The sequence below is a fragment of the Argiope bruennichi genome, chromosome 3, assembly GCF_947563725.1.
Source record: "Argiope bruennichi chromosome 3, qqArgBrue1.1, whole genome shotgun sequence".
Taxonomy (NCBI): domain Eukaryota; kingdom Metazoa; phylum Arthropoda; class Arachnida; order Araneae; family Araneidae; genus Argiope; species Argiope bruennichi.
The window spans coordinates 49,019,709-49,046,717 of record NC_079153.1 but is presented as its reverse complement, the minus strand read 5'-3'; the positions used below and the strand labels follow the sequence as shown (position 1 = coordinate 49,046,717).

The 27,009-nt window shown below is 27.3% G+C and overlaps 1 protein-coding gene across 1 annotated transcript in view; it reads left to right on the top strand.

Annotated features, from left to right (window-relative positions):
- Positions 1-2,875: 2,875 nt before the first annotated feature.
- Positions 2,876-27,009, top strand: part of LOC129963691 (pyrokinin-1 receptor-like) — a 250,266-nt gene continuing 226,132 nt past the window's right edge. The window contains exon 1 of the mRNA XM_056078198.1: positions 2,876-3,979. Coding sequence (XP_055934173.1) covers positions 2,977-3,979 — 1,003 coding nt within the window. The 5' untranslated portion in view covers positions 2,876-2,976. The remainder of the gene's footprint in view (positions 3,980-27,009) is intronic.

Here is a 27,009-nt window from a genome sequence, read left to right as displayed (position 1 = left end):
ACGATAATAATAATTCACTGAGGTTAATTATCATTATCGTCTATGAAGAAAAACGGATATTAGTTCTATTAGTTTATGTAGCAGTTTCTATTGTATAAACCGTTAATATATCAGTAAAATTTTTCTCTAATGACGGTCATTTCTCTATAAGAATTTATATATATTTTTAAGAAATTATTTTACATTGATCATGTATTTTAACGTCTTTTTATTCTAAGTGAAATCACTTTGCTTGCTTCAAAATTAAACTCCAGAATTTTTATTTATTATTGAATTAATCGATAACTTCTTTTCTTCGATATCTGTTAATCGAATAAAAAAAGCCAATTGCCAAAAATTAAGATATATATATATATATATATATATATATATATATATATATATATATATATATATATATATATATATATATATATATATATATATATATATATATATATATATATTACCAAACTTACTTTCTCTTTAACGATTGCCTCAATTTCCTTTTTAAGCCTTCAATAGTTAAAAGTACCAAAAATATGAATTTATTTATAATTCATCCTTTACGATATCTTATCAAATTTATAGAAATATATAGTGATAGCTTATTTATCTCTTCTAATAATAAGGATGGATGATTCGATCCTTTACAGAAAGGGCCATTTGACTATAACTACTGAATTTGCTACATATATACCTTGGAGAATGTGCACTTCGAAGAGATTTTGAAAACATTTTAATTGGAGTTTTAATTATTCAAAAAATAAGCTGAATATCGCCTTTTGTGGTGAGATAACTTCGGAAAATATTATTACTCAAAAATAAACTTTACACCATTTCAAAATTTAAAAATATGCCTTTTTTATGATACAATTTAATAGTCATAGAACATTCTGAGGCATTTTGATAGTTTTTAAAAAATATCTCTTGATTCATAATTTCCAACAATAGATTACAATTTTGTCCTGAAGTTCGAACGATTTTGAATGTTTCATTAACTATCTGATTGTGGGATTTTCTTCCATTGTAAAAAGTTCAAAAAGAAAGCTTTTATTTAATATCTATGTCGGTTACGCTATATATAAAATTGAATTTTAAATTCAGTTAAATTTATAAGATAAACCACATATTTATATTTTTAATAGCACCATGCCATGAGGCTGTTTCTTTAAGAAAATCTCATGTATGCAAAGAGCAAAACATATGAAAAAGAATTTAAGTAGCGCATCTTTAGCGTGTGGAAATTTCTAGCCATCATGGATATGAAATTATATCTAAATGATTTAACTGAAATCAGAGGTAATGAATATTCTTGGCGAAATAATTTGTAGCAAAAGGCGACTAGTATGAAATAAAATACGAATAAAGAGTTTTTTTATTTTATTTTGTGTAACTCCAATAATTTCATTCACTTCCCCCCCCCCCACCGTAAATGAAATCCTACTTTATGTATTAATAGCCTTACACTTTTACGTGCATACAAATAAAAATGTGGCTGTCAATATAAAAAATATGAAAAAAAATCTAAAATATTATTCAATGCATTATCTAAGTCACTGAAATTATTCTTTTTACAGAAATAGCAGTTAAAGCTTAGTCTCTGTCTAGCAGTTAAAGCTTACTTATTATTAAATAAGATACTAAATGACCTAAGGATAACTTTCTCAATTTTAAACCATTCTTATTTCGAATTCCTATCCCAATGATATAAGTGGATAATGACAATCTATTTAGAAAAAAAAAAGGAAAATAAAAAATAATAAACCGTCAGGATGTGGAAGTGAAAATAAAGAGGCCGATTTTGACTCTGGAGTAACACGTGGTCTTTGACGCTCCTTGCTTCGAACCAATCAGAGCACAGCTCAGGAAGAACCATGTGCTTCTCTGATAATATTGGAGCCAGATCTCTACGTCCGCTGCAAAGAACAGGGATGGCGTTTACTGGCGGTCAGCTTTAGTCTCGTTCTGCCGCACACTGACGAATTTCTTATCAGGATTTGAGCGAGGTGTTTTTGTTTGTGCTTTTTTATGCGCTTCCGAAAACTATAACCGAGTCATTTGTTTTACCGCATGACGTCACATTGAGAAAAAAGAGAGTTATTTAATCGCATTTTTTTATACTTGTGCTAGAAGCAGACGATATTGTGAGAGATATTTTCCAAGTTATTTTAAAGTGTGCGAAAATCGTCTGCAATTTTATTTTTTTTTATTTTTTGGTGCTATTGTGTTAAAGAAATTCTGCTTTACGAAATAGAAGATTCATAATCATTTTATCAACATTTTTTTTTTCAAGTTGAGAAGAATATATGCTAAAAATGTCAACAGCAATTGCAATGCATGGAGCTGAATGTGGCTGATCATATTCAAGGTGAAAGATTTTATTTTCTATTCCAAAAATAATCATTTAAAAAATTTATGAGAATATAATTAACTGAAGAATTTTTTGAAAACTCTGATATTAATGCATCGAGAACATTTTTAAAATTATTTGTATTCCTCTAGTTGATGCTTATTTCCTAAATTTTGATGTGCAATTTCAGATTTATAAAATATCTTGGTGTTTTAAACTTTACAATGTGCGTGATGCAATTGATGCTTTGTTTTAAAAATTTCAAATTCTAAAATAGTTCTTCATATAATATAAAAATTGTCCGCATTATTATAAATATTCTTCTTCCTTATCATTTGTTAATAAAACTCGAAATTTTGAGGCAACTATATATTTAATTTATTGCATCTGAAGACATTATTACATATATATTTCAAATGTATGCATTCGCAACTTAACTTACTGTCTGTGATATTTATAAAAGAAATATTTGAACGATTTTACATATATTTAAGTTCAAAAGTTTTAAACATATTATCGACCAAAAATATGCATGCTATTTATTAAAAACATACCGTGCCAAATTTTACTATAAATTATAAATATTTATTTTTTAAAAAAAGTACGATATAATTTAGAATGGCAGAGTACTTACATCCATTGTAATGGGACCAATTCCTAAATCAAAAGTTAACAGAAACGAGCATATTATTTCAAGTGACATTTTTTGGGCAAGCCAAATTATGGACAACATGGATTTTGAAAATACTCTAACTTTGTGTGATCCCAATAATTCTGACTCTTATGATTCTGGATGCATACAGCAGAACACGAGCTTTGAAGATCCTATATTGACAATAGCTAATGAATCAGAAGCCTATTTTGATTGGAGTATTATGGGCGAACGGCAGGATCCGTATGCAATTCCTATGACTATAGTATATATGATCATTTTTCTCACAGGTATCATTGGCAATGTATGTACTTGTATTGTCATCTCAAAAAACCGTTATATGCATACAGCTACTAATTACTATCTCTTCAGCTTGGCAGTAAGTGATTTGTTGCTTCTAATCCTTGGTCTGCCACAGGACATAAACCACCTATGGTCCAAGTATCCATACCTATTTGGTGAAGCATTTTGCATTTTAAGAGGTTGGTCTTCTGAAGCATCCACCAATGCATCCATTCTGACCATCACAGCTTTTACTGTGGAAAGATATCTGGCCATATGCCATCCTTTGAAAGCGCATACCATGTCTAGGCTCTCTAGAGCCATCAAATTCATCATTGCGATTTGGATATGTTCTGCTTTTGCTGCTATTACCATGGGATACCAGCTGGGTATAATATACGAGCAAGACAACCTGGGAAATGACATACTGGAAACTGCAACTTGCTCCGTGAAGCGTCCTCTGGACCATTCCTTTGAATGGTTTACGGCTTTGTTCTTCTTTGTCCCGGGAACTATATTGTGCATCTTGTACTCTCTGATCGGATTGCAGTTGAAGAGATCGTCAGAAATGGGTCGCAGTCATCAGAGTCGACCGGTATCTTCCAATGTGAACGGATCATCTAAGATGCAGGGTATGATCCTCAACAGCCAAGGACGAACTGTCAGTCGAAAAAGTTCGTCGGCTTCTAGAAAGGATGTCATCAAAATGCTGGGTAAGTGATGATTTTATCATTCTCAGCATATTGTAATTGCATTCATGCTATTTCTGACTAACGCAGAGTAGTCAACTATTTCAAATGAATGAAATTATAAAGTTGAATCTATCATATTATGAATTTTTATTTATTTCTGAATATTTTTTCTGTAATATTAACTAAGAAAGATTGATAAAACGACGAACCATTTATTTTAAATACTTTGAAAAATTACTAATTACGAACTTTACTTCCAAATATCCTTCATGATGTAGAAAAAAGAGACTTTTGACATACAATAGCTAATATACGTCAAAATAAGAGAAATGAGAAAGTAAGAACATAAAATTAGGTAAATAAAACTAAGAAAAGCTATAATAAATTAGAAAGGCAAAAACCTAAAAATAGGAAGCTTTGAAGAGAAATATTTCTGTTTCTTGTTTTAAAGATAAATACTAATATATACGCCTGTTTCAAAAGAGTCATTTAAATCACACATTTTTCAGCTCAATTTTATGTCTCTCCTTTATGTAAGCCTAAGCAGTTAAATAATTAATATTTTAATGAATATAGCGTTTTCTAATTAGTTACAAACAGCTCTCAGAAAGGAAGGAATTTTGTGACAAAGCTAATTACATAGTTTTGAGTTTCAATTTTTTAAACATACTCATAATCATTTTTTTTCTGGCTAAAGTTTGCAGATGTTGAGTAAAATAAAAATCGTAAAAATTACCTGTTTTTTCAGCCATCCAGAATTTTACTTCGATTACTTATATTTAATTTTCAAGAATTTTTATAGTTTTTGCTAACTCCTAGAATTGTGACTTTATTAATTTAAACATCAGCTTAAATAAATCGTAATAACTAGTGAAACCAAGTAAATATATTAATCAATAAAAAACGTTTTTCAAGATGATTACTTTGAACAGCGGTAATGTTATGAAAGAAACAATTAAAATTCGTTGACACAAATTATTAATATCGCACCTAAATGACAAAAAAATTATTAAATATTCCAGAAAAATTGAAGTCTTGCTTTTTATATAGCCTTGATCTGTTATTTCTGAAATTACAAAAAATTATAATTCCAAAATTCTGGAAAAAAACATATTCAAGACTGATAAAATCGAATAAAATCTAAATTTTCACTTCAGATAAATAATGTTTTTTGAACACCTTGAAATGTTATTCCTTGTCCTGCAAATTGATATAAAAGATTAATATTTTACTATATGTTCTTTTTTTGTTTGGCTATGAAGACTTTTTTAATAATGTTTTAATGACTTTAATGACTATATTGACTTTCTAATGATTTTTAATTATTTTAATGATTATAATGACTTTTTAAGGATTTCAATGACTTTTTAACGACTGTATTGACTTTTTATTGACTTCAAATGACTTTAATGATTTTTTAATTATTTTAATGATTATAATGACTTTTTATTGATTTTTATGATTATAATGACTTTTTATTGATTTTTATGATTATAATAATTTTTTAACGACTATACTGACTTTTTAATGACTTTAATAACTCTGATGTCTTTTTTTTAATGACTATAAGCCTTTTTTCCCTCCTCCCCTTTCATTTTCCAGAAGAAAATAAATTCTGAATAAGATAAATTTGCTCGATTTTTTTTTTTACCGAATGATTTTTAAGCCAGATACTGGCACATGATGATCAAATAATTCACCAAAACTAAATTTACTAAGCAAAGGGTTAAAACGATTTCATAGTTAGTACATATTCACTTTTATATATATATATATATATATATATATATATATATATATATATATATATATATATATATATATATATATATATATATATATATATATATAAAGTGATTTACAACTTAGCTCTAAAGAGCATAAGAATGGCTTCTGATTTTGTTGGGGCATAAAAGCTCATTACGCAATACCACGAATACCACTAAAAAGAATATTACTCAGTTATTGCTCAAGAGTACTGTGACCATCCTTTTCCCACATTCTTTCTTTCTCCTCTAAAGATTTATTTCCCGATTCCCACAATATGGAGGATAATTCCTTTTCATCTATCCATTGACTCATTGGAAGTAGGGAAAAATGGTTAAGTGTGACCAAAACAGGGAAAACCATGTGATAGGAAATACATTTTGTGGTAACAAGTCCTTTTTTTTGCCACTCTCGGTTTCTATGACGAAGCCGTTTTATTCCTCATAGGTGATGGTCATTTTGGTTATTTCTGAAAACCGTAAAAGGAAAGATTATTTTTTTATAAATAAATAGTGATGATGTATACTATAATTAGGCAACGCAAAGAGTCCAAAAAACTCTCCTTGTTAAGTTCTCAGCAAGTTTATAATTTTTATGCGGTATTTTAATAAATGAAGGCACACAGCAATATTTTTCTTTTTTTGTGACAAATAGAAACGTAAATATCTATGAAATATGATTCACTAATTTCCGTTTCTTAACAATTTATTCTACATATTTATGGATTTTTACGTAAAAAAGTCGAACAAATAAATGGATGAAGCGTTACAGGTATTCGAAATGTAATTATGCCTAGTAGAATTATTTTCTTAAGCTACGAGAAAATTAAAAAAAAAAAAAAATGAATGGACAATATCTATGGACAATTAAATGAACAAACCTTTACGAATATTTGTTCTTCACGTTTCATTATATATGTTCTTAATGTTCAAATTCTGAATGTTTATGCGGTATTTTAATTTATTTAATTTCATTTTTATGTGGTATTTTAATTAATGAAATTGCACAGGCATTTATTTTTTATGACAAGTAGAAAAGTAAGTATCTATACAATTTTATTCGCCAGTTTCTTTTTTTTAATAATTTATGTTACATATTTGTGGAATTTTACGCAAAATAGTTGAATTAATAAATTAATGAAGCCTTCGAAATAAAAACTGTGTCCAGTAGAGTTCTTTTCTTCATGCTACGCGAAAAGAAAAATAATTGAATCAGGTGGACAATATTTATGGAGAATTAAATGAACGAACCTTTAAGAATATGTGCTTAAAAAAACAATATTTTTCTTAGAAATCAAAAGATGACTGTAGTTTTGAAGTCATTTTTTTCCTTGAACAGTAAAGAATTCTTTGAGTTTCTTACTGAAGAAAAATTATTTTTAGTAATATTTATATCTACGCATTTACGGATCTTAATATTAATATCTACGGATAATTAGATGAACGAATGTTTACGAATATACTATGTTTTTGTTTCAATATGTATGTTTTTAATGTTTACATTTTAATGCTTTATGCAGTATTTTAATTTATTTGATTTTATTTGTATTCGGTATTATAATTTATATAATTTTATTTTTATGCGGGTTATAATTTATTTAATTTTATTTTTATGCGGTATTTTAATTAATAAAAATGCAAAGACATTTATTTTTTATGAGAAATAGAAACGTAAATATCTATAAAATTTTATTCGCCAGTTTCTTTTTTTAATAATTTATTCTACTATTTGTAGAATTTTAAGCGAAAAATTCGAATAATAAATGAATGAGACGTTACATGTATTCGAAATATAATTTAGCCTGGTAGAATGCTATGGGAAAGAAAAAAAAATTAAATCAGGTGGGCAGTATTTACGGACAATTAAATGAACGAATCTATACGAATATGCTTTAATATATATGTTTTTAATGTTCAAATCATTTATGTTTTAATTTATTTAATTTTATTTTTATGTAGTATTTTAACCAATGAAAATGCACAGATGTATTTATTATTTTGTGGGAAAGAGACGTAAATATCTATAAAACTTTATTCGACAACTTCTATTTTTAAAAACTAATTTACTATGCATATTTGTGGAATTTTACACAAAAAATGTCGAAATAATAAATGAATGAGACGCTACAATCATTCGAAATAAATTATGCCCAGTAGATTCTTTTCTTCATTCTACGAGAAAAAAAATAATTAAATCAGATGGACAGTATCTAAAGACAACTAAATAAACGAATCTTTAAGAATATATGTTTTTGTTTCAATTTATATGTTCTTCATGTTAGAATTCTTAATATTTTATGCGGTATATTAATTAATGAAAATACACAAGGGATTTATTTTTTTTGTATGCTAACAGAAAAGCAAATATGTATAAAAATTTATTCGTCATGTTCTTTTATTTTAATAATTTACTCTACATACTTGTGGAATTTCATGTAAAAATGTTGAACTAATAAATGAATGAAACGTTACAAGTATGCGAAATAAAATTATGCGTAGTAGAATTTTTTTTTTTTTCATGCTACGCAAAAGAAAAAGAAATCAAATCATTTGGACAATATTTACGGATAATTAAATGAACGAATCACATGTTCTTACTGTGAAAATTCTTAATGTTTTATGTGGTATTTTAATTTATTACATTTTATGTTTATGCAATATTTTAACTAATGGAAATACACGGATAGATTTATGTTATTGTCAAATAGAAACTTACCGATAAATTTTTATTTGCAATTCTTTTTTTAAATAATTTTTTCTACATATTTCTGGAATTTTGGGCAACAATTTCGAATCAATAAATGAATGAAGAATTACAAGTATTCGAAATAAAAATATGCCTAGTAGAATTCTTTTCTTCATACTATGCGAAAGAAAAAAATTAAATCAGATTGACAATATTTATGGAGTATTAAATGTACGAATCTACAAATGCGTGTTTAAAAAAACTATGTTTTTTTTTTTTTTTTTTTTAGAAATAGAAAGATGACTGAAGTTTTGAAGTTTTTTTTCAAGACAGTAGGCAATTCTTTAGGTTTCTTACTGATAAAAAATTATTTTTAGTAATATTTATACCTTGTCATGACCATACCTTTATTTATTTTTTTCAAAGAATTTGCGTGTAACTAAAGTAAGCAAAATTTTAAACAAAACTTTAAGAATTTCACAAAAGCTACATAATTACATAAATGATCCAGTTTTCAAAAATCTTTTTCTTGCACGGCCGAAGTTTCATTCAGCATAAGAAACGTGCTGAAATGCGTTGCCATTCAAGAATTCGGAATATTTGTACGAAGCTCCATTTCACAAATTGGCACAATTTTGCAAGAATGCCGTCGTCTTGTTATCTGCAGAGCAACAGCCTCTTTTGTCGTTATCTTGACTATAAGATTTAGGAGTAAATAATACAGTATTTTAATACCGAGGGTACTCTTATGTGGTTATTTTATGCTGGCTCTTCAATTATTGAGATTTTATAGAACTTAAAAGTATAATATAACAAAGCAATGTTTTAGATTCTCAAATTTAATTACTTCTACGAAAAGACAACAACACCCACGCTGTTATAAAATTTGGCATAATACTATTATTACTAGTTAAACTGAATATAAATGAAGGATAAACTATTTTAAATCTTAATTCATAAAATAAAAAACTTGGAACATTTTATTTAAAATGAAATTATAGCACAATTATGTCCGGACAGTCAACAGAACATACATCCTTCAGACTGGACTATCTTTATCATTAAAATATCTATTTCAGTCATAAAAATTATAAGATATGGTTAAAGAATAAATAAATAATATTCTTTGTCGATATATAAATAAATAATATTCTTTGTTTAGGTTTTTCCTTTTCTTGTCTTTTTAGAAATTTTTCAATTGTATTTTCTAAATATTTAACAGATATTATTATTATCATGTGAGAACATGATATTTTTTGATTAGGGGATTTTGAAGCTCGAAATCGCGTAGGCAATGAATAAAGCATAAATGGAAATTTTCATTATCCTCTTTTAAACGCATACATTTTTACTTACTTTTACCACTATTGCATTATTATTATTATGTATGCTTCTTTGACAGCAGATGCGTTTTTAAAAGGTTGACGTAGAACTACGACATCATAGCTGCTATTTCATCTCAAAATCAATCGATCTCCAAAATTTTGTTTGCCAGCTAGAAAAACTGAAACTGAAAGTTTAATACACACACACACACACACACACACACACACACACACACACACACACACACACACATATATATATATATATATATATATATATATATATATATATATAATTGCATATTACCTCCTTTTTTATTTACAATGCATAAGAATATAATCATTTAACAAATTATTCTTATCAAAAAGAGCGCAGTTAAAAAAAAAAAGAATGCTGGTATCAGCAGTGAAGATCTTTGAACACCATTCATATTTTCTAAAGAAAATTCGTTCACCACTTTAAATTAATTTTGTAATACTAATATTGTTATGATGCCAATCTTAAAAATACAAATAGAAATTAAATAAAATAAGTAGAATAAAATATGACAAAGCACGAGGAGATCTAAGAGATGGGAAATGTGATCACTTGATTTGAAGATTATAGAAGCAGAAATATCATTCATTTGCACGCCTATGAAAATAACTAATAGAGCATAAAAATGTTATCACCTGATTTCCAGGCGGAATCGAAATGTTTTTAAAAAAAGGGCAAAAATAGATATTTGTCTACTTACAGATTTGAGTGACACATTTTTAAATTCTAAATTTTTTTTTTTTTTTTTTTGCTTGCAATCTTCATAAAATCAAATTTTAGAATAAAATCCATTTTGACACATGCTTTTTTTCATTTAATAATCCTTTTTCGATACGAACTAAGGAATACTAAATCTTATATAATTGCGATCTTACATAAATAATTTGTCACAATTTTTCATTTTTCAGATTTTATAATTTCTTCTGCTATAAAGATATTAAAATTAAGGTTAGGTCTTTAAACATGAAAATGGAAGTTTAATTTCTCATAAAAATATGCACCCGCTTGGTCGAGTTCCCTTATTATATTCAAATAATTTATCCTTTAAATATTCCATGATAGTATTCGAGGAAATAGTATTCGATTCTTAAATATTATAATTGCGATTAATATATTTTTAAAGTTACCATTGTATTTGACCATTATACTACTTCTTTTATAAAATCGTAATCAAATAATTTTTATAATCCTTTAATTCTTTGCTATTTACTTGTTTTCGAACTTTTCATCAGATAATTCTGTATTGTTTTCTTGAATGTCTTTATTATCTTTAGTTACGTCGATAATTCTTCACTCATACGAGCGTCATATTATTGATTTATTTGGAGGTATAGTTCTATATTAAAAGTTTGTTTCTTAACATTCGCATTTGGTCAGTCATTTTTATTTTTTATCTCTTTTAGAATACAGTATGGGTTTGTCTTTAGTGCAGATCAAACATTTCTTGTTGAATGTATCTTTTAGAAATTTCTGGTATCAAATTCTTTTTCCTTGCTTTAGAATAGATATTAAAGAACATGTTGAATGCACTCATTCACAATAAAAGAGGTTATTTTTGACAACCTGCAGAAGCCTTTCAAAGTAACGTCAAAACAGAATGTCCAATATGATTAATTACCAATCGCCATGGCATTTCGGTAACTTTCTGTCAATATATCATTGACACAATAATGTAAACAATGGTTTTGTCATGTGTTGAAAAATAAAGCCTATGTATAAAATTTATATATTTATTTTATCTTTGTTTATTATATAACATAAGATTTTATTGTTTTATGAAAAGTTTCAACTATAAAGCAGGCTTGGATTGTGTTTCTAGCGATTCTTGAACGAATTCTTCTTTACAATTCTAGAGAAACAAAACTCTAAGCTAATGACTTATTCATATTAACACAATTATATATATATATATATTTTTTAATATTAAGACTGAAGATTTTGATTGATTAATATATTTTTGAAAATTCGAACAATAACAATTATTAAATATATACGTAGTAATAATTTTTATAACAAAAATTATTTTAGATAAAGAATTGTATATGGAAAGAGGGTTGTTTCGTCATAATATAATCATATTTATTTGTTAATTTTTAATGCAACGGAAAAGAAATATAAAGAATTTATATTTTTAAATTAATCCAAAATTATAAAGCTATCTCGTTAAATTAATAGTTAAGTAATCATCTAAAACATGACAAAAATTTAATAATTCTAAAAGGATATTTTTGTTTTATCGGTATTTTATTTTTAATAGGAAAAAATATTTTTGTTGATTTATGAATTGTTTTTCCATTAATACATTTAACTCACGCAAACAAAAATAATGATTTATTTTTCATAGTTCTAAATTACGATCGATGCTTCATTTTTCATAGACTCATGGTAAATATTGTTGAAATTTCTTTTACATTATTCTATAAAATAAAACGGATGTTTCCTTACATTAAATGGCTATTACTTTCCTAAAATGTTACCTAAATGGACCCAGTGGCGTAGATTTTCATCATTAATCATATTTCTTTTCTTCGTTTATGCCGCATATGGAAATTTGAAGCTAGGATTGATAGAATAAAATGATAGCGTATGTGGTGATTATAATATGAAAGACTTGAATATTTTATAAAACTAAACAAAGAATAAAAATGCATTCTACGGAACTTTATTAAATTTGAAATAGGTTTCCAAAAGTGAGATCTATAAGAAGTAAAGGTGCCATGTTTCTTTAATAATAATAATAATAATAACAGGAGCTTTACGTATTCCAAGTCTTTTACCATTGATTAGGAAAATTAGTTTAATTTTCTTATCCAAAAAATTCTCTATCAAATGTATTTAAAGCATTTTTACTGATGCATTTTATATTGCACGATTTTATGCAATATTAGATGCATCAATATCTTAATAAAAGAATTCTAATGAAACAATTAAATTAATTCTATAATTTCATAGGAATGAGGAACATTTTCTACTTATCTTATTTTTATTCAGAATAAAGGAAACAGGACAAAGACAACAGTTTTCAAAAATCCATCTATATTTAATTCTGTTGTTTCCTATTTAAATCGATGTATGTATGAAAATCGTTGTAAGTGGTTTCCCCGAAGTTTTCTCTCTTACTCTACAATAAAAGATTTATTCGACTTTTTTCGCTTGAAATTGGGGATTTTGGGTTAGGATATGTTTAGTTTAGTTATATTTACGTCCCATTGCAAAGCAACACTTCGGCTGTTTTGGGACGGACCTCGTAATTTTGAACAGTGGTCAGATGACGAGGACGACACCTGATCTGGCACCCCCCTCTCCACACCTCACCAGCGGGTTGAGTTAGGACATGAATGCATTGATGGCATTGGTGAACGATAGTTAGAATATATATGTTTGGCATGAAGCTAGCATTTTTGCTGAATTTATCGTAGGAATGGGTATTTTGAAAGACTTTTTGTCAATAGATTTACACCTCGCTCTGACGCAAAATTATAGCTATAATCACAAGATAACGTATTAAATTTCATTGATTTGATTCTTTTGATTTATGAGTTTATATACATGTGAAAATACTGACCGACAAAAGGTAAAACGTTTGAAGGATTTGGTTCAAATTTTGATAAGTATCTATATTTAAAATGCCAAACCTGTTTATCAGTTTCATCAACCAACCGTTTTGCATTTTGTATCAATAAAGTTTACTCCTTCTCTAACTGCCAGACAGGCACACTTTCTGTAAATTCCAGCGAATGGATTTCATTCAAAATTTGAAAGAAATCTGCAAATTTGGTCATAATTCTTTACACCAAATTTAGGCCATCTAGCTTAAAATGTTTTTCAGTTATCGTGTTCATAGACAAACAGACATAATGCCAAAAATATGGGTTTTTTTGGACACAGAGAGGTTTGAAAAGTGGATATTCATAAAAAAATGAGTTCAAATTTTTTGGCGATTCTAATATTTTCTCAATATTTTTTTATACGAGTAAGTAAGTATATATCAAATGAAGATGTATATTTTGTTTATAAATGCTTAGAAAGTCGAATTTATTAGAGTCTCTTCTGATTTGTATAGATCAAATCCTTTGCAATTTGTCTGCAACTCGACAACGCATTCCTCAGGCGTGTTATTCTATCCGCAGGATTAATTTATCAAAATATAATCAGCTTATTTCAAAATCCCCGCTAATTCATATTCAAAATTTTGGATTAGTCTCCCAATATTTTGCCACTAGGGATGTGATTCATAAATGATGGTGACTTGTATATTTTTCATATTTTCCTGCTAATATATATATTTTTTTTTATCATTCAGTGTTATATTTTGAACTTTGAAAAAATTTAGTAATAACGGGAATCATTTTTTTCCATAAAAAATAAGTACAGACTAGCAATTTTAATTATTTTAATACGAATATATTTATTCTATTCCTTAAGGATTCTGTTAGCACTTTATTAATTTTTTTAAAAAAATTTATCTACTTACCATCTAAATAAATATTTACCATTAAAAAAATATTTGCCTTTTAAAGCTTGCGTTGACTGTCGAAAATGTCATGAAATATTGTATTCTATTTTCATTTAGCGCTTCAAATATTACCATGGGATTTCGCTTAATATGGTTTTATATTTTTATATATCTAAAGAATATTAAAACATTTTATATAAAATGCTGTCATATAGCTTTTAAAAGATTTATTTTCAAAATGTACAGTAATTGAAGTGAGTTTGAGTTTGAGTTTGATGGAGTTTACTGGCGCTAAAACCATTTCTGATTATGCAGCGCCAACCATAAGGTATATGCAAACATATGGTTCATTAAAAAGGTGCATGGTCACATTTTAAATGGTTATTCAAAACCTCTGCTCACTTTCACAAATACTCTATTCTAGAGAAAAAAAACTGTTGTAAAGATTTGAAGCATTAAAAGAGAATGCATAGTACTCATATAAAATAAAAGAATCCTATTTTTAAAAAGGTAAAAAGATGAGGATGAGGAACTTTGTTAAGGATGTCTTTCAAAACAAGGTGAGATGAATGAAAACACTGAACTCGTAGTAATTGAAGTGAATAGATTAAAAAGCTATATTATGGATAATGCATTGATAAGAAATTGCTCAATTCAAATCCTTTATTCTTGTAAAATAGAAAATAACAAAAAATGAAACCAGATTATTCTTTAGGGGATTCTGGGGATGCAATTTTGACACTTGCTCATAACATCGCCAGGAAATATCAAGGGGATGTACATCACGAGCAAATGTTAAGTGAATGTATTCTACTAAAAATTATCCATCTATGTTTCCGAAGACTTTTAATTATTTTTCTTATTATTCTTCCAGATATACGCTTAAGCGATGGATTATTTTCCATTGCTTAAACATATTCTTGGATCAATGTAGCTAAATATGACTCTTGGGCCATTGAAACCAACAAACCGGGACGTTTAAAACTGTCTTCTTGAATCAATCATTCTGGCGTCGGTGTAGTGTGGAATTTTTATCTAAATTAATTTAGTTCAGCAAACTATAGCGAAGCCACATGAGGGTCTTTTGGTGGATCTCTTAATTCTAATCTATATCATCTGAAAGGAAAACTTCTTGAACCAGAACTTTCTATTCAAACTTGTGCACTCCCAGTGGCATGTTAGGTAGATAGTGCACTTTATGAGATATGTAGTTTCAAATTACAGCATTTCTAATAAATTTAGCTTCACATTTCAGAACTTTTTAATAGGCGAATTAAGTCAATGTTTTATATTTTATTGACTTTGTGAATAATTATATATTTTTATCTATCTATTCTACTATCTACATCAGATTGCTCAGTATGCACGTTTGTAAGCAATATTATTGTAGCAAGTGTTTTTTTAACTATTTTTAAAATTAATTGACCATAATAAAACGTACGAACCTGGACAATTATACTTATTAAAATATTAATATTTTCCTAATATTTTATCATTAATTTAATCAGCATTTTTTGTTGAAATTTTAGTTATTTTATAAATAAAAAAATAAAGATTTTCAATCGACTTGCTTGCAACCCTTTCTCAGTGTACCGTCTTTAGGCAGCTGTTTAGTTTGTCTTATTCGGAAGCTACCACTACCATCCCGAAAAGATTCTTTGTTCTGGAAAACTTTGCAATTGTTTATTCAGATGACAATACAATACATCAATATTTTCAGATATTAATAGACATTCAAGTAATTTAATATAATTAAATTTTAAATGTATATCAGGCAACATCTAATCTTGAATTTGTGAACCATTGCAAACAAAATTTCATGGTAATGAATACCAACCAATAATGAAAACCAACTTTGCATTGATTTACAACTCAAAGATTATAAATACAGGGAATATTTTTATCTGAAAATATAAAATAAAATGTAAAGCAATTAAGCACTGATAGAAAAACCAGGAAAGATAAATCATTAAATGTAAATTAATGATTTATGATTAACTGTAATGTAAAAGATTATGATTCACAGTTTTAATATTTTATTTTCACTTCCACTTTTTTTTTACTTTCTCCTGTTCGAAGAGAAACATATTGTGATCATCGAACAATTCGAAAGTGATATTTTGATAAATTTATACGTTTTAGCACTTCTTATGTTAAACACACACACACACACTTATGGAATTATGCTTGTCTGCGAAAATGGTAATTGAAAATCTCTTTGAGCCATACAGAGGAAATTTGACATATAGTATTAAAATCAAATTTATATATATAAATAAATGATGCATTTGAACGAAATCAATTCAGAGGAAATCTGTTTTTATGAATTCCGAATATAAAATGACACGAAACTACAAAACAGAGAAAGATAAATTGATACAATTTGGTACACAGATTTAACATCCATATAGGTAACTATCAAATTTGAAATAAAATCCATCAAGGGGATACCTTCTGCGCTGTATTTTCGCAAGCATTTAAATACGATAACATAACAATACAAGGATTTAAATATATCAAATTCGATATATGATTTTGTGACTACAAGTTGTAGTCACAAAATAAAAAATGAAAAATTTTGATTTCATGAAAAATTTTATGAAAATTTTGAAATGAAAAATTTTGGTGATGAAAAATTATGATTTCAATGAAAAATTTTGATTTCAATCGGTCAGAAGCAAGGTTTTTAAAATATACATTTGGTGTTCAACACTTGTGTATCGTACATGTATAGAAATATACACAATTGTTACGTACATTCCATAGATTAATTGCGAAAGAAAATAGGCAATGAATACTAATAGACTTTTTCTTAACTATTGTTTGCCGATGGGAAGTAGTTAATAATATAAAAGTTTATTCATTAGAGAATATATGAGTAAGTTTCGAGAAAATTATTTGCTTTTTAAAATAACTATTTTTCCACATTTTTTACAGACTTAAAGAAAAGCCTTTTGTTTTTATTTTTAATTCAAAAGTTGTTAATACTTTTCAGAATGCAATTCAAAACGTTTCTCTATAAATATAAATACAATACTAAAACAGATGCACTTCTGTGGTATGTTTTTATTCAACAAAACAGACCTAAGAAATATCTTTCCGATTCCCTTCAGCGACTTGAATTAAAGTGACTGAAAAAGATCAATCGGAATTGTTTCTTCGACTGCCACTTATCTATTTTGTGAACAGGGAAAGATTTCGATTGATTGCTAACGACATTTTCTCCCCAGATGCGTCACGTGAAAAACAAAAAGTTGGTTCACTTTAATGGAAGTTTGGAAAGGGTTAATCCTATACAGCAAATCAATGCCGAATTTTGTTTTTGTTATTTGTGCTCTACCCTTCTAATGCTCGTAATTTCTCGATAATACGAATCTAAAATGGTTTCTGCTGTTCCAGCTGAGCAAAAATTCGAAGGAAAATAGTTTATTGTGTCTTTTATTGAAAATAAGCTGCAGTGTCGAGAATCATAATTTTTCTTGCACAGAAGTCATCTTAGACGAGACTATACTTCTGATTTTCTTATAAATAAATATTATAAACAATATATTTTTTAATATATTCATAATTTAGTTTTTAGTTTATTCCATTAGTTTAAATAAATTTGAGTTTCTTAGTCGTGGCGTCACCTGGCGGTTAATTTGGAAAACAATTGATTACATGATTATAATTTTAAGGTAATAAAAATATTTGAATATTTAAATAAGTAAATTATAAATTAAAAAACTGAATAAATGGATAATGATTTAAATAAAAATAATTTTATTACTTTGGTATTTTTAAAAATTATTTTTTACAAACTTCAATAAAAATTAAATTTACTATTTAGTTGAAAGTATTGGTAATCGATTCAGTCATTTTAGAAGAATGTAAACGAGATATAATTTTAAAAAATAACAACTTCAAAAATTATCAACTAAAAAAAGTTCAGTTGCTGAATTCAATCTGTTATTTTCTTAGTCCTTTTTAAAAGTTCAATTTGAAATGCTGAATGTTTATAAAATGTTTCCATTTTCATTTGATAATTATTATGACATGTTAAAGTGATATGGATTTTTTTTCTTGGAAGTGAATGGTAATTATAGGGCATATATTGTTATAAAATTTTTGCTTGCTTTTCCATATTTTGAAAAGCGTATATATCGAATAAATGCCCTGGGGAGGACCAAGTTGGGAAAAAAAAGGAGAAAAAAAAAGATCAATTTGTTCTTTTTGTTTTAAAATGTCATGTCAATAATATTAACCTCTTCGCCGTTCTCTCCTATCTGCGAAAATGTCTGTTTTCCCTCTGTTTTTCGCCGTATTAGTGCAAACAAAAATAAAAACTCAAGCAAGCAAACATTTACAAAGCGTTTTAAACGTTTAAAAGTTTTAAAATGTGAATGAACGCTTGAAGAGCATTACGGCCGCCCTGCAGAAGTTTCACTTGAACGCGCTAGATGTGTTACTGGTGACGAAGAGGTTAAAATCTGTACATATCAATATATGTGCAGGATATATTTTATGCTGTTGGTACATTGATAATATATTTGATTTATTGTAAGTTGTGAATTTGAAAAATAATAATTTCCAGACCATGATGCTTGAAACAAGGAATTATTAGTTAAAATCTATAACGAAGAAAATTAAATTTAAAGTGTAATACTTTTTAGATCATTAATAAAAATATATTTTATGTTGAGCTATTTATATGAGCAACGGTTATATGTTTTATCTAACTCGTTTTTTTCCCTAGAGTTTCGGTTTCAATTCAGGTTTGAGAGATGTTAATAACACGCTTCATTTGCTTCTTTTATCTGTAAATCAAAATAGATTCCCACTTTATAAAAATCACTAAGCAATTTTAATATAGCCTCGGGCCAAAGATATTATCAAGAATTTATAAAGCTATGAATCAAAATTACATTTGAAAATGTGTGTTTGAAATAATGAAAAGTCATTAAAATCAAGAAAAAATTTGTAAAATTTGTTTCCCCAGAAACGATACTAACATTTTAATACTTGAAGATGAATTAATTTTTTTATTATTATTATCAATTTCTCTGCGGATTTAATCTTTCGTAAAAGTATTAAATATTCATTTTATCTTAACTTTAATATCGATGTTTTTTATTTTATCAGTCTACAGTGGTTGAATTGCTACATCAAAATGTATGTCATTATAGAAAAATAATTTAATGCATAATTTATATCAGAAATCATTTATAAAGTGATTTTTTTAAAAAAAGACTATACGTAGTTAGAATTTTTCTTAAATTATCTCTTCTTATTAATTATTTGGCACTATTTTGTGTATTAATGTGTATCATGTAGCAATCGAATTTCTCTTTAGAAAAATAAATTTGTCGTTTTATATTTGTAATTTAAATTATTAATTCTAAATAATAAATATTTTATCCTATAAATGTTATTCGATTTCGCATGAATATTTTTTCTCAAAGGCATATTTTTGTAAATTCAGTTTCCAAATCATTAAAAGGTTTTATTTATTTATACATCTTTCTTATATTTTGAAGGTACAAATAAACATTTAAACAAAAAGCTTAAATAAAAATTAAATTAAAATACCTATGAAACGCACAAGGGGAATTTCAATGCGAGAAACCAAAATGGGCACTGATTTATAGCTTGTGAATGAATCCTTTTAAATCAGTAAATAAAATATATTTAAGGAATAAAAGTTGCATCAGTAAACAATAATACTGCTGGTTTTTGTAAGTAATAACTAGCTGCTGCGGATAAATACTAAATTGGCAGAAATTTTGAAAATAGTATTGCAATTGACATCATTTTAATTTGTTAAATTTTGGAAAACAGTAAATAAGAGAGGAAATATTTTAAAAAATAAATAGCTATGAATAAGACTCTCATCAACTATTTATATTCTCGAGTTATTCTTCCATTACTTATTGTAATTTATTCCTTATTATAAGATTTCTTATAATTTATGCTTCCATTATTTATTCTTCCATTACTTATTGTAATTTATTCTTTATTATAAGATTACTTATTATAATTTATTCTTCCATTATTTATTATTCCATTACTTATTGCAATTTATTCCTTATTATCAGATTACTTATTATAATTTATTCTTCCATTACTTATTCTTGATTCTTCCATTACTTATTATATTATATTGATTAACTACCACCAGTAACTTGTCCATAAGTATTGAAATAATGGCATTGTCTTCCCATCAAAATTCATCGAGGTGAAAAAGGGATTATAAAATAAACTTCATTTAGGCATGTCTTCATTCTTTTAAAAATTAGAATGAGTTTGAGTGACACAAGGATCATAATAAAGCTTGCCTTGAAGCAAAAAGCAAAAATTGAATTCTGGAGCATTAATATATCTTAGAACATGTGGAGGTATATCTCAAACAATCTGCGTAACTTCCAATTCTTTATTGAAGGTCTGTAGTTGATATAAAATCAATTTGCTATTGAATAAAATATTAATCTTAAAAAAGTTAATTTTTGAAGAAAAAGATGAATGAATTCCCTCTAGCTGTCTTTCTTTCCATTAATAAAAATAATTTGTAAATTTCTTTTGGTCGTCAATCGGATTATTCTTTATAGGCTAAACATACTTAAAAGAAATATGTACTGGAACTGATATTATTAATTATCTTTCACCTACTTCTTAACATAAAAATCATCGGTATTGTAATATTCATAATAATAATTTAGCATATTATAACAATTAAAATATCTGATGAATTCTTACAGTTATGGATAAAAGTTTGTCACATTGGGTTGGGGGTAATGTGCAAATTCCGTCTGCATATTTTAGTCATTAATAATTCTTACATGGCAGCAATAGCTTGGATCCTGGAGCAGGGCTGATGTATACTTACAAAAAACGCCTTCTGCAGAAGTTATGGAAGACATTTGATTATCCTGTAATCCTGGTTCACAATAAATTCACACTTTTTTCCACCTGTAGCGGTTGCTATCTAATAAGCATTTACCTAACATGAAGATGGCAGCATATTATGTTGGTTACGATCGTGAGTGTCTGGATTTCTACAAGATTTTATTAAACATATATTTTACTGATGTTTTTGTCAGGGTATAAATGCTAATTTCAAAATGCTACGTTTATTAAGTGTGAGCTATGTTTATGTTAATAAGTAAATGTAAAACTATTGTAAATATGCCAGTGATTGTTTACAGCTATTTATATTTTGATTTTGATTGCATTTCGTGCGAACATTTGAATAATCATATATAACTATATATGATTAGACTTAGACATTTAGAAGAAAAATTGGTTCCATCAGGAAAGTTAAAGCATGAGTCTACTGCATGATGGCAACCTTATGTCTCGAGGGAAATGAACATAAAAAGTGATAACTAGAATTTAAATAAAAAGGAGGGATAAAAAATTATCATTGTATAGATCTTAATAATGAACATAAAAATTGATAACTAGGTTTTAAATAAATAAGAGGCAAAACATTTTCATTATGTAAATAAAAGGAGCTAAACATTCTCATTGAATAAATAAGAAGGGCTAAATATTATCATTGAGTAGATCTTAATAATTGATTTGAAAGAGAAAATATAATTAGTTTTGATTTTTTTGTTATGCAGTAGTGGTGAATATGTATATACAGGTGGTTATCAAAATAATAGAAACACCTGTGAATAAAAGTGACATTTTTGAATTCGCTTCGTAAGCATTAAAATATAATAACAGCCACATTTTATTTTATAAATAGCACTGTATATATACTGGTAGTATGTGTTAGCATATTAAAGTTCTGTAATTATTGATTTTTTTTTCGAAAGCATAAAAAGTCAGACCTGTCAGATTTTAAAAGAGGCCAAATTATAGGAGCCCGTCCATCTGGAGCTAGTATGACCGAAACATTCCAAATTGTAGGCATTTCTAAAGTTACGGTGTCTAAAGTCATGACAGTACGCACACAGCACAGCAAGAAAAGCGTGGCGAAACAAAATAGTGGGCGGAAAGAGAAGCTCAGTGAAAGAGACCGACGTGTATTGAAGAGGATTGTAATGTGCAGCAAACAACAACTGCAGCAAAAGTCCCCGCATACCCATCTCAATACCCATCTAGATTCTCTAGTGTCAGTGATGAAAGTTAGAAGGCACCTTCATAAATAGAACATTTATGGCAAAGCAGCAATTCCCAAGCCACTTGTGACAGATGTTAAAGGTAAACGCATTCTACAGTGGTCTCACACTCACAAAATCTGGTCGATTCATAAGTGGAAGAAAGTAATATGGTCGGATGAATCACGTTTCACACTTTTCACTACAACAGGACGGGTGCATGTTTGGAGAACATCTGCACAAGCGAATTATCGTGATTTTCTCCTTCCAACTGTCAAGCGTGGAGATGGATTTATCATGATATGGATAGCCATGTTATAGTTTTCTGCTGGCCCAGTCGTAACCTTGAAAGGAAGGATCACTGGGGAGAAGTATAGGGAAATTTTAGCTGGCCAGGTCCATCCTATGATTCAAACTTAGTTTCCTGCAAGAGATGGAATTTTCGAGGATAATAATGCACCTATCCATGCAGCGAGACTTGTCCAATCATCGTTTGTTGAACCCGAAGATGAAGTTAAACATCTGCCTTGGCCCACACAGTCACCCGACCTCAATATAAGTGAACCGTTATGGTCTATTTTTGAGCGTTCAATTCGGAATCGATATCTTCCACCAGCATTTCTGCCAGAACTTTCAAAATATCTCCAGGAAGAATAGTGTAATATTCCTCTAAACACTATTCAACACTTGTATGAATCCTAAGCGAATCCAAATTGTATTTCATGCCAAATGCGGTATTACACCATACTAATAAAGGATTCTTTATAAATCTAAGGTGTTTCCCTTATTTTGATAGCCACCTGTATATATATTGGAACGTAAATTATGTGAATTTTATTTTAATGTATCCCAAAAGGATTTTCCCTTTATTTATATTTGGAAACTTTCACTGGATATCTATTAAATATTTTATTTCCGTGATGAATTAGCTGTATCATTTCGACGACAGAAGTGTTTCTTTTTTACCAAATCGTAAAGATTAATAAATTCTCTTTATTCAATAATTTTGCATATTTCTTCAGATCTCTTTCTTTCATGTTTTGTTTTTTTCTATTTCTTATGGTGTATTTACTGAAGAAATACTGTTAAATGAAAATTAAAACATGCATCAATTGAACCAAAGTATTTATGAAGCAGAATCATATTCTTAAATACGGAATTTCTCTCTTATATATCAATCTGTAATTTCTCCAAATCTCAGCATTGAAAATCTTATCTCTAACGTGTGCTATAAATAAATAAGAAATTTTACTTACGGTTGAGAGATAAATATTCTTTCTTCCCATTTCATACGCATTACTTCTTTTATAAATAAAAATGACATATTTTTTCCAAATTTGGAACAATCTGTTTTGCATTCTGATCGAAATTTTCTTTCAAATCGGTGAAATAAATATTTCTGCTCATTTTAGATGACAGAACATTTTTTAAAAAGCAGTTCTTAGAATTTCGAATCAGCACAAATCCTTTGCAGATAGCAGACATCAGTACTTTTGCTGACAGATTATATCGTACTGAAATTTTATTTTTTTATACAAGCAATGCTGATGAGGAAGCTGCTTTTAAATGAAATTGATAAAAAAAATATTCTGAAACGTCTCAAATAATGATTGATTGATTAATAACTCAGACACAAGTCTGTTAATGGTGCAAATCAAAGTCAAATAAAAATATGCTCCCATTTCTGATTTTAGGGACTTATTCGGTAAAGATTATTTTCTGTACTGAAAGGTTAGGTTAATTTTGTCTGAAATTAAAATCCAAATTGACTATCATCTAATTTTTTAAATAATTAAATTTAAAATATATATATATAATCTTTCTTTTATTGGTATAATGTCAAATTGAAATTATTATTCATATTTTATTATAAATCTGAAGATCCAAACAAAAACATGAAAGACTAAATTTTAATTAAATACACAATTTGGTTTAATTTTTTATGGTCGGCCAGAAATTTTTTAGCTTATGATTTTCACAACAGTTTTATAAATTAACGCACTTCAGAGTTTTTGTTTTGCCTCTATTGATGTTTTGATCGAAAATCTTTTTCTGCATACCGGTATAACAATACAAAATATTAAAAATATTTTTTTCACTTTTTATGATATTTTGTTGTTTATTATTAAAAATATTTCGAAATTTATTATTAAAATGAATATAAGATCTTGTTATAATTTTTTTTTGATTTCCTTATAAACTGGCGCCTTTTGTATAGAATAAAAATTAATGAAAATCACTAACTTTAAATACTTTCTGAAAATATTTTTTAAAAATGTTTATTTATCAAGAATTTATGACTGGTTTAATTTCTGAATATCTACTCCTCACCAGAAACTAATAAATAAAAAATTTTAAAAACATGTGAGATATGTCAGTTCAAATTACAGCATTTCAAACTGAAAATAAAACATATTGAATAAAGTAATTTTTATATTTCATGCAAGATAAAAATAAGTGGTAAAAGTTATCGAACTAAAGAGAAAGATCTTCAAGATTCAAGACTAAGCTGGATAATAGTCTCCAGCATTTTATTTTATGTGGATTTATGGTGTTTGGCAGCGAGAGGGATTTACCGCTTTGGTATAAGAGCCTCGACAACTCTAAATCTAATCTCACCCCTGAACTCATTGTACATAATTATTCTGACATTTATCAGAAAAGTACTCGTAGTTTCGTTTTGAGTAAGAGTACCGAGAGACATTGTCTGCAACATTCCGTTTAGTCCTTGTTATCTGAATGCGATAAAGAATGGTTTCATCCACTTATTTTCCATAGCAGTTTTGAAATAAAGCTTTAATATAATAAATAAACTAACGTCAATTAAAATCTCTTTATACTAAGTTTAACATTTAAAGTAATGTAAAAATGAAATTTTAGTTATAGTTATGTCTCAATTTGTAGCAATATTTGGAATACATCTCGTATAACATATATTAATTATACATCTCGTATAACATATATAACTTGTAAAACTATAGTCAGAGGACGATAATGTCAACCGTTTCTGCAAATTAGAACTTAACTGAGGGCTTAAAAATCTGATTCCACCCCCATCTCCCAATTTGTGGCGAGATCAGATTCAAATCTTGAATCTAAAAATCGAAGTCTAATCTTTATCCCTTTCTAAATACAAAGATTAATAATTTATTTAGCATTATATTAGTATATAGTATTTACATAGTATTACAGTGACAGAATATATAGAATATATTATAAAGGTTATAAGAGGTTTAAAATAATTTAACTCTAGCATTATGGTAATTTAATTAAGTGATAATTTAAATTCACTGTTGTTAAATGCGTAGTGATTAGGAAAATTATATCATTGAGTCTCATTATTGTAACCTACATGCAATTTACCGAGAGTCTAATCCATATTAAATTATAATTAAAATAGTTAATGAGACAGCCCTCTCTTTTCAAAGAGGGATTAAGTGGTTTAATGAGTTAACATGATTTTGAATGTAATTATCTGGCATTTCAGCATCCTCAAACTTGTAGGAAAATAATTACTCAATTACAGACGTTATTCTGTTATAATAAATGTGATTGCAACGATCTGAATAATCTTTATGCATTTTTGAACGAATGCATTCAATATATAATGCTTATTTTTTAAAAATAAAAAGACGATCGATACATTTGTCGAAATAAAACTTCAGTTGTTCAGTATTTTAATACTTAGTCGCTCGCTACATATAGAAATGATAATTTGTTTCTACTTATAAGTTATATCGTGCTTGTAAATTCACATAACTCAAAAAATGCAGTAATTTGTAATTTTTCAAAATTTAACCAAATTTAATTTAATTTATGATTTATACTATACTTGTATGTACTCATACAATGTCGAGCTCTTTACTCTTCGGGAAATAACAAATTCAACTACATTGTACTACAAGCATTTTCTGAATTAGAGTTCAAATTTCATTGTAAAATAAACATATCACCTGTTTTATGAATATTTTATGAATGTATGATGAATGTGTGTTCGCAATGAGTTCAAATATCAGACTATTATTTATGCCTAACAAATAAAGAAAAATGTCAATATACAAATTTATGTAAATTTTAAGCATGGATTGGTTTATTTATCAAAAAAAAAAGAATCTCATTAAGAAAGCATGTAAATTTCAGTACAGAAACCTTATGTTCATAGCTTTTAATTTTCCAAAACTGTAAATTATTGCATTTCATCTCCACACTATTTCCTAATTTACTAGATCTAAAACTACAGGAAAAGAAATGTATGACTTCTCCTTATACTGCTACGATCATAAACAAGAATTATTCATTTATATGCCAATTCAATACGCTATATCATTATTATGTAAATTCATCTCTGAAAAAAGTTTATTTTGAAATCTGGAACAAAACATGTTTATCCCAAATATTTCTGAGAGTCAAATTTGTAAATTAAAAACAAATGTTTTATAACCATCAAGTAAAATTGAAATGAAAAGAACAGTGCTCATTAAACACTTTGTTATAAAAGAATTATTTCGTAATTTAAATATATAATTACACTGTTTGAAAATTAATTGATCTTCAAATTTATTAATATATTTAACCCGAGCGAATAATTAACATGTTGATCGAGTAACGTTCTGCTGAAAATATTTCTTAAAACTTCTTCGCTTATGAATGAAAACATCTTTCCTCGCGGGAAATAAAATGAATACATACATTTTGTT